This window comes from Stegostoma tigrinum, chromosome 1, assembly GCF_030684315.1.
Source record: "Stegostoma tigrinum isolate sSteTig4 chromosome 1, sSteTig4.hap1, whole genome shotgun sequence".
Lineage (NCBI taxonomy): Eukaryota > Metazoa > Chordata > Chondrichthyes > Orectolobiformes > Stegostomatidae > Stegostoma > Stegostoma tigrinum.
Genome location: NC_081354.1, coordinates 61,556,635 through 61,584,232, shown reverse-complemented (window position 1 = coordinate 61,584,232; position 27,598 = coordinate 61,556,635). Strand labels below are relative to the sequence as shown.

General features: G+C 40.6%; 1 protein-coding gene across 5 annotated transcripts in view; it reads right to left on the bottom strand.

Annotated features, from left to right (window-relative positions):
• Positions 1-26,463, bottom strand: part of egf (epidermal growth factor) — a 132,666-nt gene extending 106,203 nt beyond the window's left edge. For 3 of the 5 annotated variants that reach the window (XM_048538328.2, XM_048538337.2, XM_048538356.2), the window contains exons 1-2: positions 25,892-26,463; positions 1,961-2,092 (exon numbers count right to left, since the gene is read on the bottom strand). In XM_048538328.2, the coding sequence (XP_048394285.1) occupies positions 1,961-2,092; positions 25,892-26,066 (307 nt within the window). In that variant the 5' untranslated portion in view covers positions 26,067-26,463. The remainder of the gene's footprint in view (positions 1-1,960; positions 2,093-25,891) is intronic. The other 2 variants (XM_048538318.2, XM_048538347.2) reach the window with 2 other exon arrangements.
• Positions 26,464-27,598: the final 1,135 nt, after the last annotated feature.

The following is a 27,598-nucleotide window of genomic DNA, read 5'->3' as shown; positions in this document are numbered from 1 at the left end:
AACAGCAAGTAGTACTCAGTAGCATAAAGTGACTGACAATAAGAATGACAGTGGGAATCTACATCTTTTAGTAAAGAGAGTCTGGTCTGCTTCAGCTGCATACAGTTTTATGAATCAGGAAACTTTATAACTGCCATCAATATATCGGCAAGATTCATAGATAAGCAATTTGTTTGGCGATGTTAATGACACACCTTCCTTGGCCAAGAGGTACTTAGATAAGCCTTGAACGTGAAGCTTCTGGGCAATTAGTAGGGACACCACTGTCCCAAAAGACTTCTCAGAAAGCAAAGTGCAATATGTGTCACTTGTGTGACTCCTGGCACAGTGAGTTTCCCATTTATGTTCAGAGTTTGTAAGAATAGGCATTTGGTGGAGCGAAATCTGCTTTCTGGTGACAGAGACAATTTTTAGACAACTCACTCTTAGGTGCAATTAAAATTTACTGGAGAACATGCAATGACGCTGATCAGGGACCTTTAACAAAAGAATAATTAACTAAATAGATGCAAGTGGATATAAACATAATAAAGCCACTGAGTGAACAGTAGGACAATTAAATCGGTGACATTCCAATGCATAATTAGCATATTTACTAATAATAGAGAATTTTACCATTTTTGCTTGTGACAATTTCCTTCCAACTAATCATTGAAATTTTTGCAACAGATCTCTTTCTCACTGTTTTTCAATATTGTTCATACTCCTCTCAAGTAAGACAGATGTACATTTATTACTCGTAGATTAGTAGCATTTTTTTTTAAACTGTAAGTGCTTCGACTCCACAAGATACAGATTGCCGATGACCAGAACACCACCTAGTGAAAACGTACATACCACTCAGTGGATACTAACAATCTTTGCATATTCCTGGATTTTCTGTTTGCGCAGATCAGAGCGAATTAAGCTTATGTAGGATATGTACACTCAATTTACGTAAATGGCATTAGAATGTTGATCTAGACTGGGTTACATTTTTCTCAAGAATTTAACAGCTGCCTTAGACTTTTGCCAACAACTTCCTTTCCACTCAGATTACAATATTTAGCTTCTTCGTTGACTGTGACGAATCTGTTCACAAAATGCTATACCAACATTTTTGTTTAAGTTTTAATGAGAAACTTTTAATTGATTATTTTATTCTGGGGGCCCAAATCCTCAAAAAGTGGTGCATGAGACAAATAATGACAAAGGAAACGTGGGTTCACATACCTTGACTTTATAATCATAATTGAAATGAATGGAAAATGACAGTTTGGAGATCATGATGTTCCAACCCCTATTTTCTATTCAACAATGGAAGCATTGATTACAAGATTATCTCTGTTATGTTATATGAAGATCCCTAAGAGTGAGACTTTGTGATGATATAAAATGAGTGATATTGACTCTGACACTTACAATGTAGCTGTCTTCCGTTTTTATTTCATTGGAAACTAATAGTCTGTTTTGCCAAAGGATAATTTGACCACATTTGAGAATGTTGACAACTTCGCTGATTTGCTGAAAAAAATATAGCTAAGATATCCACAATAAAGATTGGGATAAGACCAGCTTCGAAATGATCTTAGTGTTTATAGCAAAATGGAAATGATAAATCAAAACTAGAATATTGTTATCAATTATCATTCACTTCTCTGTTACATTAGTAACACTTTCTTCAAGTATTAGGCAGAAAGAAGAAAAATCGAAAAGCAGTGGCAACAAAATTATTCCATTGTCTCAAGGTTAGAAATTGTAGGATATCTGCTTTTCACAGAAGTATTTAATGGAGAATATTTTTAAATGGAACATTAATTTGTTATTTGACTGAAAACTGAGGGAAGTAAATGTAAACTTTAATCGATATCAAAGCAGCATTACAATAGTCAATTACATTTCTAGTGTAATATTTCTTTCACCTTGAATTATTTTCTGTCTTAAAAGAGTCAACATGAAAACCAGCTCATTGGTGACTTACAGTCTGGATGACAAGACCATTTATTGTCCTGTAGCGTGTAACCAGGCAGACAGGAGCAGGTATATGACCCTGGCATGTTGGTGCAGGTCTGACCACAAGTTCCCAGTCCATTTTCAAAACATTCATCAATGTCTGAAAGATAATATTTACAACACCATGACATGCCAGCAGGTTACTTGCTACGACTCTGACCTTTCATGAAATTCTTATTCACCTGAGTCACTTAAATAACAGAAAAACGTTGTTGTTGGTAGGAATAGATTGTTTTGTCTGAAGTACAGAATAATGTTTACATTGTTTATTAGCAAATCATACTTTACAATGTGATATGTGTTAACAGCCTCATGATCATCATTCAGCTAGAAATATATCTTTGTCCACAGCAATTCAAATCAGAAATGCATTTGGATAGTAGCTTTAGTTGGCTCATTTTCTAAATGCTTATTAAATTCTGATCTTATTTGTTGCTATAATTGACGAATTACTGGTTGACGATAACTACTTCATGGATTGGACATTTTTACACGATCATTTAAGAACGAGGGCTGAGGGATGTCAGGATATTGGAGGGAAAACAGCCAGCAGTCCAAAGCCTACCTAGCAGATCAACAGCTGATTTTCTACTCTTCCAGTTGTTCCTTTGCACTGCCTGGGGAAATATTGCCAAAAGTGTTTTTATGAGTAAATGAGTAACAGGAAATTCTTTGAACCAGTGTTCTGTGAATATCAATGGAAAGAAGATCAGGTTTGATAGATCCAATCAAGATCAATTCACTGTGGCCCTAGTTCAGTTGAGCTTGGAATGGTGAGCGGTTAATGGACAATTTGGTATGGGTATGTTTTGTACTCATGAAAGAAGCCAATTTCCCTGCCAACATCCTGATATTCTTCATCATCCTTTCTTAAATAATCCATCAGAAATGTACAAACCCATAAATTAGCCATCATAAGCCAGCATTGTTGATACATACCAAACTTATACATTAAAATAATAAATTAATTTTCAGACTAAATAGATTTATTTCAGAAATGGTCAGGGATTTCTTTAAAATGGAGCAACGGCAGACCTTCAAAAGCAAAGATGTCTATGAGAATAACATAGCGACTCTGGATGCTTCTTGCCTCTCTGTTTTTGAATAAAAAGGTATGTTTGTTATTTTCCAAACTAATGGAATTTTCATAAGTCTAAGGAAATTAAAAGAAAATTAGAACCAACATGTGAGCCATCTCACAAGATATTTCTTTAAAGACCTGAGGATAAAGTCCATCAGGACCCCAGGATTATCAACTTACAGCTCTAACAATTTGTTCAGAATCACTTCCCTGGTGATTGTAATTTTGCTGAGTTTCTCCCCCCTTTCCATTTTCTGATTTACAGCTATTTCTGGGATGTTACATGTGTCCGTTAGTGAAGACTGATGTAAAATAGCTGTCAAATACGTATGCCACCTTCTTTATTTTCCATTTTGAATTTCCCGGACCCTCTTTCATGAGGACCAACAGACACTTTGAGAAGTCGTTTTCCTTTTAAATATTTATGGAAACTTTGAATATCTGCTTTTGCATTTCTAGTTAGCTTTCTCTTGTACACCAGCTTTTCCCTCCTTGTTCACCATTTAATTAACTTATAGTGACTCTACGTTTTTTTCTGTCAAATCTTCTGGCCTGTCACCCAACTTTGCACAATTGTTTGATACCATTGTAATGACCACATTCTTTTGTTTTTTGTATTTTTGGTTATGGACTGAAGTAGGAAAATATCTGTTTCAAAGACCAAGGATTGTGGAAATACTTGCTGCATCATTTAAAAGCAAGATATCTTGATACTTATTGTTTACACTGGTGTTTGTTCAATGAGGTTGCAGGTTACATCATTGTGATGCTGGAGGAGGCCCAGAATGGACATGTCACCCAGGGAGTGGGAAGGGCATTTAAAATAGTTTCTGACTGGAAGGTGTTATCATTTGTCATGTATAGAGCGCAGATGCTCTACAAAACTGTCTCAGAGTCTCCACCTGGTCTCGCTGATATAGAGGAGGCCACATCGGGAGCAGCAGATGCAGTAGTCCAAGTTGACAGATGTGCAGGTGAACATCTGTCTAATGTGGAAGGTTTGTTTTGTGCCTTGAATGGAGGTGAGAGGGAAGGTGTAGGAGTACTCGCAAACTGGAGAAGCAGCACCTCATATTCCACCTTGGGAGCCTACAACTCAAAGGCCTAAATGTGGATTTCACCAGTTTCAAAATCTCCCCACCCCGGCCTCACATCATGACCAATTCTCCCTTTCATCCCCGCTCCCTTGACCTGATTCAATCTGTCCATCTTCTCTCCTACCAATCCGCATCTCCCACCTCACTGACCAATCCCCATCATTCCCTGCCTGCACTCACCTATCACCATCCTAACTACCTTCCCCTGCCCCAACCCTCCTCTCTATTTAATTCTGAGGTCCCTTACACCTTCCCATTTCTAAAGAAGGGATCTGACCCAAAATGTCAACTTTCCTGCTCCCCGATGCTGCCTGGCCTGCTGTGCTTCTCCAGCTATACAGTGTGTTATCTCTGACTCCAACATCTGCAGTTTTGCTAAGTCTGAGGGTCTTATGTATTACTATGTATGATTTTATTACATACAAATGTGTATGACAGGTTATCTGATAAGCTTCAATTGGTTTCCGTTACAACAGTCCAGATTGTCTAACAACTGATTTCTAATAGCATAAGCGCATCAAAATGTAGATATACTTCTCTGAGGCTTGCAAGCGTAGGTTGATTGAGCGCAATTTGTGAATGGTCCACAGGATGTGTTATTTGAGATGATCCACCAGTTGTTGGCATGCATGACTTCCATGCCTAGCATCACACAAGCACTGAAACGCATATAGCACATTTTATATTTGTGTGGTTGTCTTGCTATTGGAGAAAATCATGGGTTTACTGTACAGTAACATCATGAGGTGCTGTAAGTCTTGATACACACTCCCCTGTCAGTGTACTCTTAGATTGAGTAGTACTTGGAGCAAGAAGTGATGCACATAGGCACTTTCATGAGTTTTTGAGGTAAACAGTGAATGATGATTTGATTGGGCACTTCAGAAATTCACCAAGGCTCCTTAGACAACTTCTTCCAAAACCATGACCAATGCTGTCTAGAAGGACCAGGGCAGCAGATGCTTAAGAACACCACCATATGCCAGCTTATTTCCAAGTTACAGACCATCCTGACTTTGAAATATATTGCTGATCTTTCACTCACACTGAGTCAGTTTTCTGGAACTCCATCCCTAAAAGCTTTGTAGGTTTACCTATACCAAATGCTCTGCAGTGATTAAGAAGGAAGTTCACCACCAATTTCTCATGGGCAACCAAGGATGAGCAATACATGTTGGCCCATCAGGTGACACATACATCCTATGAATGAATAAAAAGGACATCACCAGGTAGGTTACCACCCTAATACAAATCCAACAGATGTTCCAGCAACTTGCTCTTGAGTGTGACTCTTCAGTCATGTGCAATGGCAGGTCTTATAGATATGAACTTGATTGTAATGAGTATTTTGTTGATGTAATGACTTTGGTTGAGTATTACTACTCCAGCAGTTTGTCAGGTTTACATACATATATAGCAGCGTTTGCCATGATATATTGTAATGTGGTCAGCCATTTGCATTGCTGATGAAAATCTTAAGCCATTAGGTGTTCTACAACATCTATTGTGCCTGATCTGCTAGACTTGCTTTCGGGGCCTCCAATCTTGTTGAACATTGATCTGTGGTGCCTTAACTATTGACAAAGAAGTTCAAACTCAGCAAATACTGCTTCCTGTTTAATGCAAGCTGATTAGGGGTGGTGCAGTGACTCAGTGGCTAGCCCTGCTATCTTACAGCACCAGGGACCTGGGTTCAATTCCACTCTTGGGTGACTTTGGAGGGTTGGTTTGGACTTGATGGCCCAAATAGCCTGTTTTCACATTATAGGCATTCTATGAATGAGGGAATGCCAAAGTTTAAGCCATGAGTGTAAAAAGTCTCCTTATATTTAGAGAGGACTTTCTCAGGAAGGTTTATTAGATGTTTAGGGGTATCCTTAACCATGCTTTCAAATTGCTTCTGTTGAAATAAGTTTTTATCGTGTTTCAAACGGGTATTGTTAATGGAACAAAAACAAAGTTGCTGGAAAAGGTATTGTTAATGGTTTAGCAGTCCACAGAGGCAATATAGTGACACAAATGAATTAAATTGAAAAATGAAATAAATGTATGTACTGATGACCAAGAACAGTGCGTAGCATGACATAAATTAATAACCCTGCAACCAATCCATTCAATCCCATTTTACAGATGCAGCCCATTCAATTGTGGGACTGTGTCACAACTTGGCTCCATCAATGTGCTTGGAGATGAGCAGTTGCAAAACCTTTGGTCCAATACACTTTTTGAAAAATTTAATAGACAGTTTGCTAGTCTACAAATCTGAAATATGATCTTATCAAAGATATGATTCTTTTAGGCATTAGAGATCCTGAACTGAGACAACATCTGCTGCGAGAGGAGAAAATTACTCTCAAGAAAGCTATTGGCAGTTTCAAAACCTTTCACTTTGTCAATTATTAACCAGAACATATTAATGGGTAAATGGATGAGGCTTTGAATTCTGCCGACAACATTTCAAGCTGAACAAGAGCAAAATATCAGAAGAAAGGAAGACACATCTGCAGAAAAGCCACAGAAAGACGAAGCCAGAGTAACAATATACAGTATTGCCTGGGACATCACACAAAAGAAAGGAAAGCATATTGTGCATGGAGAAAACAATGTTCTATCAATGAGAAGCAAGGTCACCTTGCAGCCAAGTACATAACTAGAAGCATAACAAATTCTATCAAGCTGGCTCCTAGAGCGAAGTCAGCTCATGATTTTGATGAATCACTTTGCACCATGCAATAGATTGGCTTTGTCAGATCGACAGGCGATAAATGATTTTGTGTCTGTTAAAATGATGACTGCAGAAAGAGAGCATTAAGTGAATGTAATGAGTCAGAAAGACATTGGAAACGTGCAATGCATGTTTGGGAGAGACAAAATAGAAATGGATCCTGACTACAAACCACATCAAAATGTTTTTAAACCACTTTTATCAGTTTCAATGCATCTGCAAAGAATGTTACTTCAGTTATTGGGATATTATCTGATCATGGAATAGAAACAAGGAAAAGAGAGGTACATTGCCAAAATGCTGTCAAGAGAAGCACTCTGTATGATGAAAGCTGAGGTTGCTAAGGCAGGGGCTAATTTTGCAGATTCGATAAGAAGCAACAGCTCTAGAAACCATCAATCTATCATTGACATTGAATGTGAAAGACAAGCTTCTTGTTCAAAGCAAGAAAAACTGGGAACAAGATGCAACTTGCAAGGGCTGTGGGAAGTAATGAAAGGTTAGTCTAATGGACACTTTTTTTACTATAAGAGAATATTAGTCGTACAGGGTATGAAGTGGTAACCCAAGATGGCATCTTGTCCAAACAAAATACAGTCATTATTTTGCAACAAAGCAGACCTATGTAAATAGAAAAGAGATGCTAGAGATATTCATGCAAGCCATCAAGAAATTGTGTCTAGTTTGAGGATGGCAAGAATGTTTCATTCACCAAACATAAGCAATGAGAATTAGGACCAATTCAGCCAGTATATGAATACAAAGCGAAACAAGTAACTTGTAATACTAAAACAAAAAATACTGTAGAAACTCAGCAGGCCTGGCAACATCTGTGGAGAGAAATCAGAGTTAATGCTTTGGGTCTAGTGAATAAGGATCACTGGACTCAAAACATTTACTTTATTGCTCCTGCAATTTCTGCTTTTATTTCAGATTTCCAGCATCTGCCTTTTTTTATTTTTTTTAGTTTCGTGCTTAACTCAATGCCTCATCTCTTCCATGCCCTCCCCCCCTTGAAGAAGTTCTGGTCCTCTCCCTGACAGGATTTCTGCTCTAACCTTTGTTTCTTGTTCACCCTCATTACTTTTGCTGCTGTGCCTGGTGTTTGACAAGGTCTTTGCCAAAATGCACTGCTGCAGCCGCATCACATTCCTCAATGACTGCCTCTGGCTGAGACTCACCCAACATGGATTTTGACTGAAGTTCATCCTTTGTGTTTGGACTCAATCCAGATCATAAGTATCTCCAAGTGATTTATGATGCATAACATCTCAGACAGACAAGGATAAAGGTTAGCCTAGACCCCTTTGCTCTCACACAGCCTGATTATCTTATCGCTGTCCACTATTATTTGACTACTAGGAGTTGAGCCAGCTGATGACTATAACTACCAATGAGATGCAGGATATTTGAAAGACACTTGAGTCATTGTAACATTATGGCTTCAATCATACAGGGCACCAGTGAGATGACATGTGCAGTACTGTATATAGCACTGAGGGCAGTTCAGAGAAGGTTTAGCAGACTATTATCTGGAATGGATATGTTGTCTTGTGAGGGCAGGTCAGACTGACTAGGCTTATGTTGGCTGAAGCTGGAAGCTTAAGTAGCTTGACAGAGTGGATATGAAGAGGATGTTTCCTCTGATGGGAAAATCTCAAACTAGGGGTCATGATTGAAAAATCATTTAAAACAGAGATGAGGTCATTTTATTTTCTCTCAGATGGTTGTGAATCTTTGCAAATCACCTCCAGAAAAGGTTGTGCAGCCTAAACACATGCACCTGCAGGTTCAGGAACAGTTCCTTCCCTGCTGTTATTAGGCCGTTGAATGGACTCTTTATATTCAAATAATGCTAATCTTGCTAACATTGATCTTGCCTACCACATAACCTGTGCAATGTAACCTGAATGCCTCTGTCTAAGTCTTTTGATCTGTGCATCCTTGCTTACAACACTCTGTCTGTACTGCTTGTAAACAAAGCTTTCCACTGTACTTCAGTGCATGTGATGATAAATCAATGAACCCTTGAATATTTTTAAGGCAGAGGTGCATAAAAGCTTAACAAATGTAAGCAAATTTGGAATTATAACTAATCAACCATGATTTTATAGAATTCTTGTGTAAAGATTATGTTTTTACTGTACATTTCTGTAATTCAAATCATAAACAGAAATGTGAATTGAACCGGTTTTAAAATCAAGTTTGATTAGAGAATTACTGCCTGTTTTGAAACCAATTAACCTACACTCATTGCAAACCTTGCTTACACATTTGCTTGGTCAAGCAACAAATGAAACATAGTTTGTATATGAGCTGATGCCGAAGGATTGTATACAAATTGATCTTTGGTTAGTAACATGAAATTGATTAACCTACGGACAACTAACTAGTTATCAATGGCAAAGGGCCTCTGCCTGCCAAAAATAATGTCATTAATCTTCAAGAAACTGAACCGCTTGGGGCTGTGAACAAGATAGTAAGAAGAACCCAGATCAATAACATCTCAGGTGCTCGCTTTGATCTCTGCAATAAAGGCTACTATAAGTCTGGAGAAAACCAATTCATCTTTCCTTCAGGATAATAAAATGTGAGGCTGGATGAACACAGCAGGCCAAGCAGCATCTCAGGAGCACAAAAGCTGACGTTTCGGGCCTAGACCCTTCATCAGACCCTTCAGCCTCTCTGATGAAGGGTCTAGGCCCGAAACGTCAGCTTTTGTGCTCCTGAGATGCTGCTTGGCCTGCTGTGTTCATCCAGCCTCACATTTTATTATCTTGGAATCTCCAGCATCTGCAGTTCCCATTATCTCTGATACATCTTTCCATCAGCTTTGCTGTAAATTGTGAGTTTTAACTAATAAGTCAGATGCCTTTTTATTCGAGTGAATCAGTTTCCTTCAGAGAAAAAAGAACAAGCAGCAATGTTCTGACCAGTGCAAAGGTCAGGTCAGCAACACTATAAACAGGAAACAAGAAAGGCAAACGACCTCCTCAGTCTTTCCCTCCATCCAGAACACTCGTGCTTTTATTCGTGTGTGTGTGTGTATGTGTGTGTGTGTGTTTGTGTGTGTGTGTGTGTTGGGGGGGTGTGGTGGGGGGGTTTGTGTGTGTGTGTGTAAGGGGTGTTTATAATTAGTAGAGTTACATGGGAATGGTTCATAATTGTTTCTCAATAGCTACAATCTAATTATTTGTAGAAAATAGTAATTTTTATTGTATACAGATGCCTGATTTATACTTTCTGTCAAGTTTCATATAAAAGGAAGATAAATTTGGGAATTCTGCTTACATTTAAACAACTTCAACCTTTCAGATGACTCTGGGAATAGCAGGGCTTGATTTCCATGGTCTATCGGTGAGGCATGATACTTGAGGGGCCAAATAGTTTACTCCTATTCCTTGTTTGTGGGCATTGTGCTGAGTTGACAATGCACTCAATTTACGAGGAAAGAATTCAGTTCCTTCATAAGAATTGGGAAATAGAGCACTAATCATTTCTGAAGAAGTCATACTAGTCTTTAAGTGTTAACTCCATTTCTCCCTTCACACATGCTGCCAGACCTGTTGAGTTTCTTCAGCATTCTCTGTGTTTGCTTCATCACTAAGCTGTACTCAGTCAACTGGAAAATCTGAGGAAGCAACGAAAATCATCTTAAAGAAATCAAGCAAATCCAACACAAACTTGACCTTGAGTCAACACAACCTTGCATAGAAGAACACTCCAGCAAAAGACATGGAATGTAATACAGTACAAAGACTAATATCACAATGCTCCCAAACTCTACTTTCAGCAGTGAATACCTACAGAAGTTAGCAGTAATAACAGGTATTAATGCCTAGTTGAAGGTGAACTCTCAGAAAGTCAAATTTCACTTTGATAAACGTGCCATTATTGCTAGAGCTAAGCATTGAAGAGTCAGCCAAATGTTATCAAGCATCTAATGTTGTCACAGTAGTAAACCCAAATGGCATCTTAGGTCCTCGATGGTATGTGGTGAATGAGAATGAGCAGATATATCGACACAATATAGGCACCCACATACTGCAGTCAGCCGACTAGGAAGATGTGACCTTGCTCATTGCAGAATAGAAAGATATTGACAAAGTCACTATAGTTGCAGCGGATCATTAGGGCTGTTCTATCATAAGAGAAAGACAATTGGTGGTGATTTATAGGATCACTATGCCTCAGGCAAGGAGAAATGTTGGGATGGAAAATCCTTCATGGTAATCCCATCTGGTGAGTACAGAACACCCATCAGTCCCGGAGTCTACTGTTCCCCAGCAATGGAAATGGATCAATAACAACAGTCACCATGGCAATAACACTTACCACAGAAAGTACATCACCTTGGAAATTAGTAGATACCAGCCAAATATTCATAACAGTGAGCAGGCACGCTGTTAGGAGACCAATACAATTTATAAACTATGTAACCAATGTGTGTGCAGAGACTGTTAGAAGAGGAAAATACTAGAGTTAACACACAGAGATAGCAGGAACTGCAGATGCTGGAAAATCTGAGATAAGAAGGTGCAGAGCTGGATGAACAAAGCAGGCCAAGCAGCATCAGAGGAGCAAGAAGGCTGACGTTTCAGGCCTAGACGTTTCTGAAGAAGGGTCTAGGCCCGAAATGTCAGTCTTCCTGCTCCTCTGATGCTGCTTGGCCTGCTGAGTTCATCCAGCTCTACACCTTGTTATCTCAGAGTTAACACACAGTTCTGTTCATGATCTTTGCTGTTGACCATGTACATCTGGTAACTTGCATAACTTGGATCAGTCGTAACTGAAAACATCAGTGCAAACAAATTTTTTTAACTTTTTCATAAGAAAAAGAGGATATTTGGAAAAATGGAATTGTACTCAATGTACTGACAGGTACCTTTGTGCATAGTCTGTGGCACTTAAAACAGATATTTTTCTTTGGTGAGAAGGGAACCATGAAGTACATAAAATATAAAATAAATGTAAAATATAAAAGGCTAACTAACTGAGGAATAAGGACTGCTTTTACACGGATGAACTTTCTTGCTGAGATGTGCATTTAAAATGTTGTCCAATAACGTACATCTGTGCAAATGTATTAGCAAATACATCTGGTAAGAACTATAACTGTTCCATAATACAACTGCATCTGCATTTAAATATGTACAGTGTCCATGCATTGAAAGAGCTTATATAGCAAAAACAGCTGTCTTTTATCTAGTTCATAAACATTGTAACTTAAACTGACCATTAACGATGTTTGCAATCGAACAATAGATTGATCTGCAGGCCTTGATCAATTAGCATTCTAAGAAAATTTGTGCAAACATGTTAAGAACATAAGACTAGGAACAGGAGAAGGCTGTCCAGCCCTTTGAGCCTGTTCTGCCGTTCAACGTGGCTATAGCTGATCTAATGTCAGCCTCAAATCCACTTTCCCAACCCTTCCACCCAGCCCTTTAAGCTGTTACTAAGGAAAAATCAGTTCATCGCCTCCTTAAATTTACTCAACACCCCAGCATCCTCCACACTCCAGGGCCGTGAATTCCACAGATTCACGATTGTTTGAGAGAAGTACGTTTTCATCACCACTGTCTTAAATCTGTCTCCAGTTATCCTAAAATAATGACCTCTCATTCTAGATTGCTTGCTGTGAGGAAATGTCTATCTACATCTATTTTGTCAATCCCCGTCAGCATTTTATACACCTCAATGAACTCTGCTTTCGTTCTTCTAAATTCCAAGGAGTATAGGCCTAAACATAGGCTCACTGAAAATGTTGGCAATAACTCAGGCTTATGATTTCACAAGAATATTACCCCCTCAGACGCTAGGTGTAGCATATGCCAGCAGTTTTACACTGACTAGGCTTATCCACAGGAGATCAAAATTGCTATAAATCTCCCAATCCATTTCTCAACGTGACCTGACTCTCAGATTTCTGGCATAGCCATTCTGCCTGATGACGCACTGTTATCAGATTTCAGTTTCAAAAATGCAATACATACCAAGACAGATCGAGTAATAGTTATAAAACTAGAAAGCTGCAAAGACAAATACAATGAATCACTTCCAAGCTTGAAGCAGGTGCTGTCTACATCTGTAACTATAATTATTAGCACTGCCTACATTAATGACTCACTTTGTTGTCACTCTTCACATTCTGAAGTTTACGGTGGTTTTATTGTTGACATTGCAAAAGAAAGTTGATGGAAAACAAATTTCTCATGCATTACTCAACTGTCAAATTCATTTACTGCTGTGACTCACCAGGATGGTTGCTTCTTGTAAGCACTGTAGCAGATAACACGTTCAGATTTCCTTTAACTCATATTTGTCTTAATTCAAGAAATCAATTGCATCTTGTGCAATTTACATTGGAAATGCACCTGGAATTGTTCTGGCTAGATTCACTACTAAAATTCATTGCATAATCACAGACATAAAATATTCTGGGAACTAAACAATCAAGCAGATTAAAATAAAGTAATAGTCCCTTAGTTTCATTCTACTATAAAATGTTCTTTCACATATTCGACCTTGGTAATCTGCTACCATTTTTGTACTACAGTTGAAGTAGGGTTTATCTTCCAGTAAGGTGATTGCATAGTAGGAGCTTCCAGCCGGAGCTCCTCTGCTTTGTTCATTTTTTACTTCTTTTTCCTTCTTTTCTCCCTCTCTCCTTCCTTCTCCTGGCCTCCGAAGCAGGATTAGTGGTCGACAGAAATGCCAGTGGCTATAGCGAGGTCACCAGAGACGAGCAACCAGAACAGAGACACAGGCGACGAAAAGCCCAGTGTGGAGTGTGACGGCAGCCAGTGGTCAGGGCATATTGAGGCCCCCTGCGCTGGTTTGCTGCAGAGAGTCCTTGGAGAAAGACATTTTAACTTTGCTTCGTGCTTTTGTCACCTATTGTTATCCTGTGTGTAGCTGTTTCACTTCATTTCTCGATTCTGTAGCTATGGATTGTACCTAAGTACTCTGTATCTAAGATGGCACTGTAAATGACGACTTGTAAACTTTTCACTGTACTAATTTGAGTACATGTGATAATAAAGCTAATTCAGTTCAATTCTGCAAGATGAACACTTTTTAAAATGTCCAGTCCTTCACAGTAAACTGATTTTTATCACCCAAATTTAAACGCCTAGTTCGGACCATGTACTGTCTGTATTGTTGCACATTAGACGGTTTCTTAATGAATTAAGTGTTTTTGTAAGAAAATATTTTTAACACGTGCTTACTCGTAACTTTAATAAAATAGACAATTCAAGTCTTTTAGAAGTAGCACATTAGCAAAATTGACCAATGTGGATCTGGAAATTAGAGAGTTTTGAGCGCTGAGTCTCCATTGGACAAATGGAATCTTGAATGAGATAATGAATAATACAAGCTGAGTGGTTTTGAATGTAACTCAAGTTTGCAATTCCCTGCTGATTGCATTGATTAAATCGATTGCAATGTCATCTGGATGTAATGCAAACAAAATAAGCAGAAACACTAGGGCTGTACCAATGATGTGAGTTGTGCATCTATTAGCAGTTTTAGCCAGGGCAACAAGTGTGCTTCTTCAAAGTCTCACCATACAAGCATCTTTAAGTTAATTACTTCTATTAGATTTGATTTAAAGAGCACTCCTAGCTGAGTCACTCCAACTACCTTATTATTGAAGAGTACAGCTAAAATTTAGTCTTAATACCGGGAAAAATAAACATTTAAATATTTTTTAACCTTGTGGTAGTCAGCATCCTGATTAATATCAGAGTTGTTGTATCGCTTGAGGCTGTGCGGTGAGCAGTGAGAAATTGTTTGGCCAATTCTAACCATAATGTATCCCCACTGTAGAGATTGAGCTTAGTGAATGTATAGATGAGCCTCTGAAATATATTCTAATGTCACTGCGAGCTTAGTAGCATTAATGTCCTGCTCAGAAGTTAGGCCTCATACAAATCGGAGTATGCTGCTGTAGTCTTACCCCCACATACTGGGTATCTGACCCCACCACTAAAGACATTTTTCCAACCCCATCCTTGTCTGCCTTCCGGAGAGACCACTCTCTCCGGGATTCCCTTGTCCGCTCCACACTCCCCTCCAACCCCACCTCACCGGCACTTTCCACTGCAACCGTAGGAAGTGCTACACCTGCCCCCACACCTCCTCCCTCACCCCCATCCCAGGCCCCAAGATGACATTCCACATCAAGCAGATGTTCACCTGCACATTCGTCAATGTGGTATACTGCATGTGCTGTACACGGTGTGGCTTCCTCCACATTGGGGAAACCAAGCGGAGGCTTGGGGAACGCTTTGCAGAACACCTCCGCTCGGTTCGCAATAAACAACTGCAACTCCCAGACACGAACCATTTTAACTCCCTCTCCCATTCCTTAGATGACATGTTCATCCTGAGCCTCCTGCAGTGCCACAATGATGCAGGAACAGCAAATCATATTCCGCTTGGGAACCCTGCAGCCCAATGGTATCAATGTGGGATTCACCAGCTTCAAAATCTCCACTCACCCCACTGCATCCCCAAACCAGCCCAGCTCATCCCCGCCTGCCTAACCTGTTCTTCCTCTCACCTATCCCCTCCTCCCACCTCAAGCCGCACCTCCATTTCCTACCTACTAACCTCATCCCGCCCCCTTGACCTGTTCATCCTCCCTGGACTGACCTATGTTCTCCCTACCTCCCCACCCCCCAGCCACACTCTCCTCTCCACCTATCTTCTCCTCTATCCACCTTTGGTCCGCCTCCCCCTCTCTACCCATGTATTTCAGAATCCTCTCCCCGTCCCCCTTTTCTGATGAAGGGTTTAGGCCCAAAACATCAGCTTTTGTGCTCCTAAGATGCTGCTTGGCCTGCTGTGTTCATCCAGCTCCACACATTGTTATCTCGGGTAACAATAAACATTGGTTAGCAGTAAACTAGAAGTCTGGCCTAGGGTGTTATGAAGACCTGAAGAACCCACAATAGAACCTGATGATGATGGCAACACTGGTGAAAAGTAAATGGTATTTTTCTCTGATGAATCTGAAGAGCCATTAGCAAGAGGATCTTCAGAATATTTCCTAAACATAGAGACTCACTGGTTTGACTGAAGTGAGGTGAAGTAGTTGAAGACATACCCTAAATGGAGTACTGCAAGGGATGAAATGGCAGCATGCCCATGCCCGCTCAGCAGTCCCTGCCCTTTCTGACCCTCTTCAATGAAGTTGAATGACCAGCATAAGCACTTAGGTGGGATTTCTGGAAGACACAGGGATAGAATTGCCTCGGGTCTCTAATTGAAGCAACAGAAGCTCCAGGTCACTACCTTCTGGAAGAGGAATTGGTGAAATTGCAGAAGAGATCCTTATCGGGCAGGATTTATTACAGCTACAGCAAGGCCTGACCTTCCGACTGGTGAGCCAGTGCATTAGGCAGGATAGGTACAGTGCATGAAAACAGGGAATTGTGTGCTGCAAAGGCAAGGCTCAGTTCAATTTGGTCAGTGGGCCAGGTCCAAAGGTGGCAGGTTTGCCCAATAAGAAGATTGCCAAAATGAGGAATAGGTAGGAACTGCTGCTTGAAACTGGGGTATTGTGATGCCAGGAAGCACTTCAAGTGAAAAAATAACTGTTCAGAAGATTTCTCAGTATCTTCACTGTGGCAGATTTGAGTACTTTTAGCAGTCTTGCAATGTCAAAACATTCCTGACAAGAAAATTGCATTGTTCACTTCCGGAACAAAGGAGCATTCAATAACTTCAACAAAAAGGAAGTTGACATGGGAGTTACATACATTCTGGAGAAAGTGGATATTGTTAACCCTACAGCAGAAGATGATAATCTGAACCACCATTATTGATCAGTAACCTTGAAAGTCACGAATTTTAATGCAGAGCTTTCACTCAGATCATTGATTCATAGAGTTATACAACTGACCATCAAAAGTCATGATGAAGCATATCAAGCTAGAACCTTAAAAGTAATTTTGAGACACTGCTTACCTACAATGGTAAAGTCATTGAGAAAAATTTTAGAGAATCAAAACAAATCCTTGTGGAATTAGCAGGCATGTGGAGGAACCCGCACTGGTCTGCATCAGAGTGTCTTTGGAGACTTTTTAACTTTGCTTCTGGTTTTTCTCACCTTGTACAGCACCCATCTGGTGTTTAAGCTAAGGTAGATAATATTCCTTAACAATATTCTACACGGTGAGGAATTGCCGTGTCAAAATGAGATTATATTCCATTTAGCAACAATTTAACTCAGTTTCTGTGGGCACATGGGCTTTCATCCAAAGACTATTGGATGACACTTTGAGATGAACATTCTCAGCTTTTCTAAGAGTTGTGTCAGCGTTATGAATCCCAAGTAATTGTGAAAGAAGAAGATAATTATGTTTCTGCATGAGCGATTCCCAACCAGGAGACACACCCGGGGCTGCCCCTGAAAATACGCTTGATTTGCCCCTGAAGCAAATCCTGTGGTTCTTGATTCTTTAGATTTTGACTCACAGCGTCCCTTTGATACTCTTCCAGATCAGAGTAAACAAAATTCTTTACCTACTCCTCCAGTGAAGCAAGAACACCAGTAGTAATCATGAAGAAACACAACATGTTACTGTTGCAGATGTGATGGACTTCCCTGTATTTTCAACTTTACTGGGTGAGATAGGGATGGGGGATGACATTCATACTCTCCTTTCATTCAGCTACACACAGAGCGTGCCTATTGACAAATCCATTGTATCCTCCTCTGACCTAGGACCTTCGTCCTCACTGTCAACAACCCAGCAGTTGTTGCTGGAGTTAAATCTGTTTGGAGAATAAAGCCTAATACTGCGTATTTATATCTTTGTACTAAGTGGGTAGTTATTGCTCAGAAGCACTATAAAGGCAACTAGTCTAGTAAAGGGAATTATACCAAACTGAAACATGAAAAAACATTATTTTGAGATTGGAGTTGAGATACATGGTTAAAACAAAGAGGAAGAAGCTGAGACCCTGTGCCTGGCTACATTACTTATGTGGGAGTGTGTCGAGTTGACACTTGGTGTCTGAAGTGGACAGTGTTCCATTCTCTGCATGAAAACTTTCATAACTAATATTTATAAGTGATTAACTTTTAAAGGTACGGGTATAATTATAGCACTCATCATTGATATATGGAATTGGAAAAACCTAAACAAGACTGAAATGCTTTTACCTTTTCATGTATGGAAAAATTGATTTGAATCTTCAGTGGTAATGCAGCTTTAATTTATCCTAGCAACAATCTGCACCAAACAGAATTGTTGTACTGTAAAATGAGTTGAACACCAATACAAAAAAATCTAAAGCAACTTGACAAGCTGCTTTGAATAGAAGACTAAAAATCTTGGAGATGACTGAATAGCATCTTTAGAGTGCACCCAGGAGATTATGCATCTGAAATCAGCAATGAATTTGCACTAGATAACAATGTAGGTTCTTTGAATGGTGCTGTGATTGATATTCTAATGTTTCAATGCCTGAGACCATGAATGCAAGATGACATTTCCCAAGGCTTGGCAATGAAGGCAGAACTGTTGCTTGAAGCGTCTGTGTTTGCATTGTTTGTGCCTGCCAACACTACCAGTCAATACAGCCTACCCTCAGCTGTAATTTGCATATGAACAAAGCAGGAGAAGAAAGGTCCAGGAAATTTTGCCTAAAGACGGATTTTTGGGAAATGTTGCTCTAAGGCAAATAATTGAAGCAACAAATCAAAAGGGGAGCTAATTTATTTTATATTGAAAACTATAAAATTGTTAAGATTAAATAATGCCTTACAAGGTACATTCACAATGCAATAAACAGCTATAGCACAAACTATTGTTAATATAATAAATACCTAACTGGATTGCAAATCTAATTACTGCACGACACACAGAAAGAGCTATTGACTGATTTATGCTAACTAACCACTCTTAGGTCTGAACACATGAGACTGGTCACAGTTTACTGCAAATAATGGGGAACTTTGCTTTGTGACGCACATCCACCCATTTTTCAGTCCTTTACTCCACTACAAACACTGATGTTTCTAATCAACATGCATTAATTTTGCTTGTGCTGGAATTCATGAAGCTGTCCCAGTTAGTTATTTTAAAGAAAATTTTTATATTTTTCCCATGGAAATCAACAATTTCAGGACCCTCCAGAGCTGGTTGTACAATGTTCTGGAGGTAAACAAATAATAAGCCCTTTAACAGTAGATGACAGAGTTCCAGATAAATGCACCTACAGAGAAAATCAACTGTAAAAATGCTGGGCAACAAAGTGTGAAGCTGGATGAACACAGCAGGCCAAGCAGCATTTCAGGAGCACAAATGCTGACATTTCGGCCTAGGCCCTTCATCAGAGAGGGGGATGGGGAGAGGGTTCTGGAATAAATAGGGAGAGAGGGGGAGGCGGACCGAAGATGGAGAGAAAAGAAGACAGGTGGAGAGGAGAGTACAGGTGGGGAGGTAGGGAGGGGATAGGTCAGTCCAGGGAAGATGGACAGGTCAAGGAGGCAGGATGAGATTAGTAGGTGGGAAATGGAGGTGCGGCTTGAGGTGGGAGGAGGGGATAGGTGAGAGGAAGAACAAGTTAGGGAGGCGGGGACAGGCCTTGCTGGTTTTGGGATGCAGTGGGGGGAGGGGATGAGCTGGGCTGGTTTTGGGATTCAGTGGGGGAAGGGGAGATTTTGAAGCTTGTGAAGTCCACATTGATACCATTGGGCTGCAGGGTTCCCAAGCGGAATATGAGTTGCTGTTCCTGCAACCTTCGGGTGGCATCATTGTGGCACTGCAAGAGGCCCATGATGGACATGTCATCTAAAGAATGGGAGGGGGAGCTAAAATGGTTCGCGACTGGGAGGTGCAGTTGTTTATTGTGAACCGAGCGTAGGTGCTCTGCAAAGCAGTCCCCAATCCTCCGCTTGGTTCCCCCAATGTAGGGGAAGCCACACCGGGTGCAGTGGATGCAGTATACCACATTGGCAGATGTGCAGGCGAACATCTGCTTAATATGGAAAGTCATCTTGGGGCCTGGGATGTGGGTGAGGGAGGAGGTGTGAGGGCAAGTGTAGCATTTCCTGCGGTTGCAGGGGAAGGTGCCGGGTGTGGTGGGGTTGGAGGGGAGTATGGAGCAGACAAGGGAGTCATGGAGAGAGTGGTCTCTCCGGAAGGCAGACAAGGGTGGGGATGGAAAAATGTCTTGGGTGGTGGGGTCGGATTGTAGATGGCGGAAGTGTCGGAGGATGATGCGTTGTATCCAGAGGTTCGTGGGGTGGTGTGTGAGAACGAGGGGGATCCTCTTGGGCCGGTTGTGGCGGGGGCGGGGTACAAATGCTGAGTAGTTCCCATAGTATTGCACTGGATCACTAACAGATATAAATTATGTTCAACTTAAAGTATTTTAAAAGGTCTTTGCAATGTTGATTTGGGCTTTTTGGAGCTGCATCCTCTCTGCTGCCATCACTATTTCAAAAATAAAGAAGAAACAACACAGAACATTGCAGATATTGAACTTTGGAAGAAATTCTTATAACAAATCTGTTTAATAAATTCAGATTGAAATTCAACATGTAAAAATGCCTTTTACCACCTAAAAGAATTATCATGAAGAAAATGCCCTGTAACATTTGTTCAACTGTAATGCTTACACATTATGGAGTATAGTTTATACCAGAAAAGGAAGAAATTATTCCTGTAATGCCTAAATAGCTCAACTGATTTCGATAAGCTCATGTTGTGAGTTATATCAGCTCACATGAAATTCTGTTACTTGCAATTTACTGGTCAAAATGCCAATTTGTGGCTGAGAGTCCATTAAAATGTCACTTGTTTACATGGAACTGAAAGATTGAGATGGAGTGGATTGTGCAACGAGCAATTTTGAAAAAGTTGTTTGAGTTGCGTAAAGTTTTATCAGGGTGAATTTCCAAAGCAATGTTGTAATTTCTCCAGCAAAACATTGGAAATGAGGTGCAGCACTCTTGGAAGATCAGGAATTTCCATTTGCCTACTTATACTGTACAAGCTGGTCCATGATATCCTTGCTTGCAATTCATTTTCACAAGATGTTGCAGAATGACTTGCATTTCTATGGCTCCTGACATGACCTTAGACACCCCGAAGCACTTTGCAGTCAATGAAGTTCTTCCAGAAGTGCACTCACCTATGTTATTAGGAAATATGACAACCAATCTGCAGATAGCAAGGTCCAAGAAACAGCAATGAAATAATAACCACAAACCGCTTTGTGGATGTTTGTTGAGGGATGTATGTTGTCAAGAATGCTGGGAGAATTCAATGAGACCTTTCTATCCAACTGAGAGAGCAGTGTGTTACTTCCAAAAGAGATATCAATCTCCAGCAGTATAATATTCCTCTACAAAAGTTCATATTAGTCTGGCTTAGATGAGGTAAAACATTTTCTTGAGTGAATGACTAACTGGGATGTCACCTCCAAATATACATTTACAGACTCTAAAAGCTGTACTCTGGTATATCAGCCAAAACTTAATCATAAAATCCAAAAGAACAGTGGATGCTGCAAATCAGGAACAGAAACAGAAATTTCAGCAGGTCTGGTAGCATCTGTGGAGAAAAAATCAGAGTTAACATTACGGGTCCAGTGACCCTTCCTTAGAACTGATGGTAGCTGGGAAAATGTTGGTTTATATACAGAAAATAGGTGAGAGGAGGGGGTAAGGAGTAAGCAATATTTGGGGATAGAGCCAAACGAGAGAGAAGAACAGTTGGACTGGCAAAGGAGTAGATAACAATCTGGCCGGGAGGGTGAATAGCTGTTAATGGAGATTGTTAGTGACTAACAATAGGTTGTGTGTAATTGCAGGCTACGTGGTAACAAGCCTGGTGTGTGGTTTAGGGGGCTAGGGCATGAGAGTGTTCAGGCCCTAAAATTATTGAACTCGACATTGAGTCCAGAGGGCTGCAGGGTCCCCAGATGAGGTGTTGGTCTTCCAGCTTGCACTGGAACACTGCAGCAAACCAGATACAGAGATGTCGGCCAAGGTACAGGGTGTTGTGTTAAAGTAGCAGGCAACTGGAAGCTCAGGGTCTTTTTTTGCAAGTAGAACGTAGATATTTTGTGAAGTAAACACCAAGGCAATGCTTTGTTTCCCCAATTTAGAAGAAACCACATTGTGACAGCAAATGCAGTAGACTAGACTCTGGGAAGTGCAGGTGAAGTGTTGCCTCACCTGGAAGGTATGTTTGGGCCCTTGCATAGTGAGGAGGGAGAAGGTAGATGGGCAGGTGTTACACCTTCTACAGCAGCAGAGGAAGGTGCCATGGGGCTGTGCGGGGATGTTGAGACTGAAGGAAGAGTGGACCAGGGTATCCCAAAGGGAACGGTCCCTGCGAAAGGTGAACCGAGGAGGAAAGAATGTGTCTGGTGGCAGCATCTTGTTGGAGATGGCGGAAATGGTGGCTGAAGATCTTCTGGATGTGGATGTTGGTGGGATGGTAGGGAAGGGCAAAGGGAACCCTATCGCTGTTGCTGTAGGAAGAGAGGGGGTGAGGGCAGACGTTTGGGAGATGGGTCAGACCCAGTGGAGGGCCCTGCCAACAACACTGCTGGGGAGTGCTCGGTTGAGGAATAAGGTGGATATTTCAGAGGCTCCCTTGTCAAAGTTGGCCTCATCTGAACATATGCAATGGAGACAGAGGAACTTAGAGAATGGGATGGAGTCTTTACAGGAAGCAGGGTGCGAGGATGTATTGTCCAGGTAGCTGTGGGAGTCAGTGGGTTTGTAATGGATGTTAGTGGCTGGTCTATCCCCAGAAATGGAAACAGAAATGTCGAGGAAGGGAAGGGAGGAGTCGGAGATAGACCAGATGAAAGTGTGGGCAGGGTGGAAACCAGAAGCAAAATCAATGAACTTTTCCAATTTCGGACGAGAGAGGGAAGCAGCACCAATGATATCATCATTATATCGGAGAAAGAGTTGTCGGTGGGGGCCGGAATAGGAGTGGAACTAGGAATGTTCCACATACCCCACAAAGAGACAGGCATAACTGGGAGCCGTGCGGGTACTCATGGCAACCCCTCTGACCTGAAGAAAATGAGAGGAGTTAAAAGAGAAGTTGTTGATGGTGAGGACGAGCTCTGGCAAGTGGAGGAGGTTGGTGGTGGATGGGGATGGTTCAGGCCTTTGCTCTGGGAATAAGCAGAGAGCCGTAAGACAATCCTGGTGGCAAATGATCATGAAAAGGGATTGCACGTCCATGGTAAAGAGGAGGTGGCTGAATCCTGCAAACTGGAAGTTTTGAAACTGGCATAAAGCATCAGAGGAACCATAGATGTATGTGGGCAGGGACTGGACCAGGGCAATAAAGGCTGAGTCAAGTTAGGAAGAGATGAGGTCTTACATCCAACTCGGACTTTGTTATTAAGCCTGCCGATAAGCGTGGTGCTATTGTAGTCTGGCATACTGAACCCTACATTGCTGAGGCTAACTCTCAGATACCTCCTCCTATCTTCCCCTGGACCATGACCCCACCAAAGCACATCAGACCATTGTATCTACTACAGTAACTGACCCCATTTCATCTGGTGATCTCCCTGCACCGCCTCCAAGCTGCTAGACCCCCAACCCTGCACAGTTTGCTTCTACCTCCTTCCAAAACTCTACAAACAGGGCTGTTCAGACAGACCCTTTGTTTCCACCAGCTCCTGCCCCACGGAACCCATCTCTTCCTAATTTAAGTCACATGGGACCTGCATGGGCCTCAGTTATGCCTGTCTCATCCTCGCACCTTGCCTCCTGTAAAGATTCCATCTCATTCTCTCAGTTCCTCCATCTCCGTCATACATGTTCGGATGAGGACAGCTTCAACAAGGGAGCCTCCTTAATGTCTACCTCAATTGAGGATTCCCCAGCCCTGTTGTCGATAAGGCCCTCAACCGGGTCCAACCCATCTCCCGCACTTCCACCCTCACACCCTCTCTTCACTCCAGCAACAGCAATAGGGTTCCCCTTGTCCTTGCCTACCATCCCACCAGCATGCATGTCCAAAAGATCATCATCAGCCATTTCCGCCACCTCCAATGAGATGCCACCAGCAGTCACATATTCCCCTCCCCTCCCTTGTCATTTTACGCTTGGGGACCCTACAGACCTCCAGACTCAATATTGAGTTCAATAATTTTAGGGCCTGACTTCTCCCATATCCTAGCCCCCTACACCACACACCAGACCTTATTATCACATAGTCTGCCATCACACACTACCTATTTTTGTTCACTAACAGTCTCGATTAACAGCTATTCACCCTCCTAGCCAGATTGTTATCGATTCATTTGTTCGTCAACTGTTCTCTCTCAATAAAAACTGAAAGAACTGTGGATGCTGTAAATCAGGAACAAAAACAGAAGTTTCCAGAAAAACTCAGCAGGTCTGGCAGCAACTGTGAAGTAAACATGAGAGTTAACACTCATTTCTGAGGAAGGGTCAGTCAAACCAAAATGTTGACTCGGATTTTTTTCTTCACAGATGCTGCCAGAACTGCTGAGCTTTTCCAGCAATTTCTCTTTTTGTTTTCTTCTCTCTCTTTGGGCTCTATTCCCACCTGTCATTTAATCCTTATCCCCTTACCCCACTCTATCTTCTGTATATAAACCAACATTTTCCAAACTAACATCAGTTTTGAGGAAGGGTCACTGAACCAGAAACATTAACTCTGATTTTTCTTCACAAATGCTGTCGGACCTGCAAGACTTAATGACAGCCTGTTCATAAAGATAAGTACATGAAATATATTAGGTTGATTGGCAGAAAGGCTTTGAAACAGGAATTGTCCTTCCACTAGCTGCTATATTAATCAAGGCATTAAATGTTTAAGTCATTAGGTCCATCTGAGCCACCACAGAGATTTCTCTGGATCAGTTCAGGCGCAGTTTTCAAATGTATCGCATATATGTATATTGAATAAGAAGGTATCACCTTGACAGGGTACAAAAATTCACCCCAAATGCAGGATTTTCATCAGTATAGTGTATGTAGTTATCAAAATTCATCGCATTGACTCTACTAACTAGCATCCAATTTTGGCTCAATGGTAGCACTCTTAAATCCAAGAGATCATGGATTTAAGGTCTTTTCCTGTGGCAACGAACTTTAAGACCATAAGACATAGGAGTGGAAGTGAGGTTATTTGGCCCATCAAGTCCACTCTGCCATTTAAATCATAGCTGATGGGCATTTCAACACCACTTCCCTGCACTCTCCCCGTAGCCCTTGATTCCTTTAGGGAGGAAATTCTTGACCTTGATGACCAGAAGTTGAAGGCACTACCTTCAACGGTATAGTGAAGGAAATCATCCCAGTATTGGCAGCTGTGCGTAAGAGTCTAGAATTGGGGAACAGGGCATCTCAGAGGTTTGAAAGGCCAGAGCTGGTTAAAGAGATAGGCAGAACAGGATCACTGAGGATGTGAACACTAAATCCATGACTAATAAATTGGATAAATGCTAGCTTGGACACTAGCAGCTAGAGCTCTCCTGTTCTTCTTTGAAACAGTGGCAGAGAATGTTTTATGGGGTGCTGTTCACTTTCTGCACCTGGTAATTAAATTATATGTATTTAATCATCAATAAAACATCATCATAAATTAATAATTAATAGGCACATTCCACAGAAGACACAGTTCCTCAAAAAGGCTCTTTTTAAATTTGCAGAATGGAAATATTACTTAAAAAAAAATTAGAAAGCTCTTGAAATATTAAAACTTTGAATTAATTTTTAATGTATTGTCTGAACAATTTTTTTATGTTGACTGTGAAGTCAAATTTAAGAACATCATGTCTCTTCGAACCTCAAATTACAACATCTTCAATTTTTAAAGTGTTAACATTGTTTACTATTTAAAAGTAATAGATTAAAAATATTAACATATCATAGTTCAGGAAAATAACTTTCAGACAAATAAGATATTAAATCATGACTTACTATTTGTGCTCTAAAATGTCTAATTAAAAAAATGTACTTACCAACACATGTGAGGTTATCATCAGCTCGACGATAACCATCCAAACATCTCCACTCCACAGAATCAGAAAGATTTGTCAAAGCGACACTGAAGAGTGCTATCAAAAGTGGTAACAGTGGCATAATCTCCATAGTATCTGGATAACTGCAGTGATAATTCTGTGGTTTTCGAAGCATTTCTTCAGGCAAGAGTGTACAGGACGACTCCAGAATAAAAACTTAAACAGTCTATCGCATTTTCTCACAATTCTTCTTTTCCATGTTATGAACTTCTATACTTTTACAAAGTGCAGCTCCCTCGGAATGCCTTTCAGGGTTTTGTTGCTTTTTGGAAGTAAAGTATGAAATGCCTGACACCTTTGTGATACATTTGACATGTTTAAAAAATCTGGATCATTTGATCACTACAAATTCCGTTGTAAGTATTAAGCCTACGGATTAAACTAACTCAAAATACAATAATGCAGTGTTGGCTTCTGGGCTCGTTTCAGTGCTTTTTTTTTGTTAAATGAGATGTTCTGGTTTCACCAAAGTACTTGTTTGCATACATTTATAAAGGCTCCCCTCCTCCACTAACAGTCTGAAGCAGCACGAGAGTTCAATTCACCCCACCCCTTTCTGTTTTTTTTTAACCACTTGAGTTAGACTTCATTCTAATGTAGATGTGGGCAAACTAATACCAAGCAGAAGTCAGCCAAAGAACAGAGACCCATAACTCATATTTTCTCTGTCTGTACAAGTCTGCAGCTTGCACATTGAATTTGAATGTTCATACTTTTGGTTGTCTCACTCAGAACCTACTGTAAATATCAGCCGTTCTAAACAGTGGCAGAGTGCAATCATAGTTCACCATTGCTCCCAATGAACTATTAAAAAGTCATGGTTTGTAAGCTGATTGAAGTCAAATAATACTTTTACATTCGATGCTGTAGACTGTTCACATGATCCTGTTAAACAGGTTTTACGAGCAAGTATGATTCTTCATAGATTATTCTGAGATTTTAAAACATTTTTTATCGACTTTTTGTGATCAAATCAGCAATCTAATGGAAAGTTGAGACAAGTTATGAGCTTCCACAAGTAAGTCCTCATCCCTTCCCACATATAAAACCCACCCTCTGCCATTCAACACTGTAAGCCCACTGCAACTATTTGTTACAGTTGACGTTGCTTCCAGTGAAATAGCTATCAATTTCAGTTAACTCTTCAAGTATCATAATTGTTGATTAATGATTAATCATTCATTACTAAGGCAGAGCTGCGCTACTGATACTCCACAGGATTGACACTCTGCTTGTGCACAGACTGAGCGAATGGTATAATCACAGTTCTCAACCTGGAAAGTCAGACTATGTATACAGGGCATTATGTAGTTGAGTGCCAGATTTATAGGAATGCTATTAAGTCTGTGACCCTGGGTAATCCATAGACAAGCATCACAGTCAAGGTTAGTAACCTAATAATCAACCTATTTTAAGTAATTCTGAGGTATGTGTAAACGACATATTGCCAGTTTATAATATCTTTCAAAGTTTTGAACTCATTATTACATATGAACTGTACAGACCAGACGGAGCTTTACTTTGGTCTGAGCAAAGTTAGTTGATTTAAGCCACAGTAGTTTGGAGGAGTATAGTCTAACTTGTTGTCCCCAGGCAAATGGTGTAAAGAAATCAGGCAAGGTTACTTTTGCAGATTACAGCTCAATT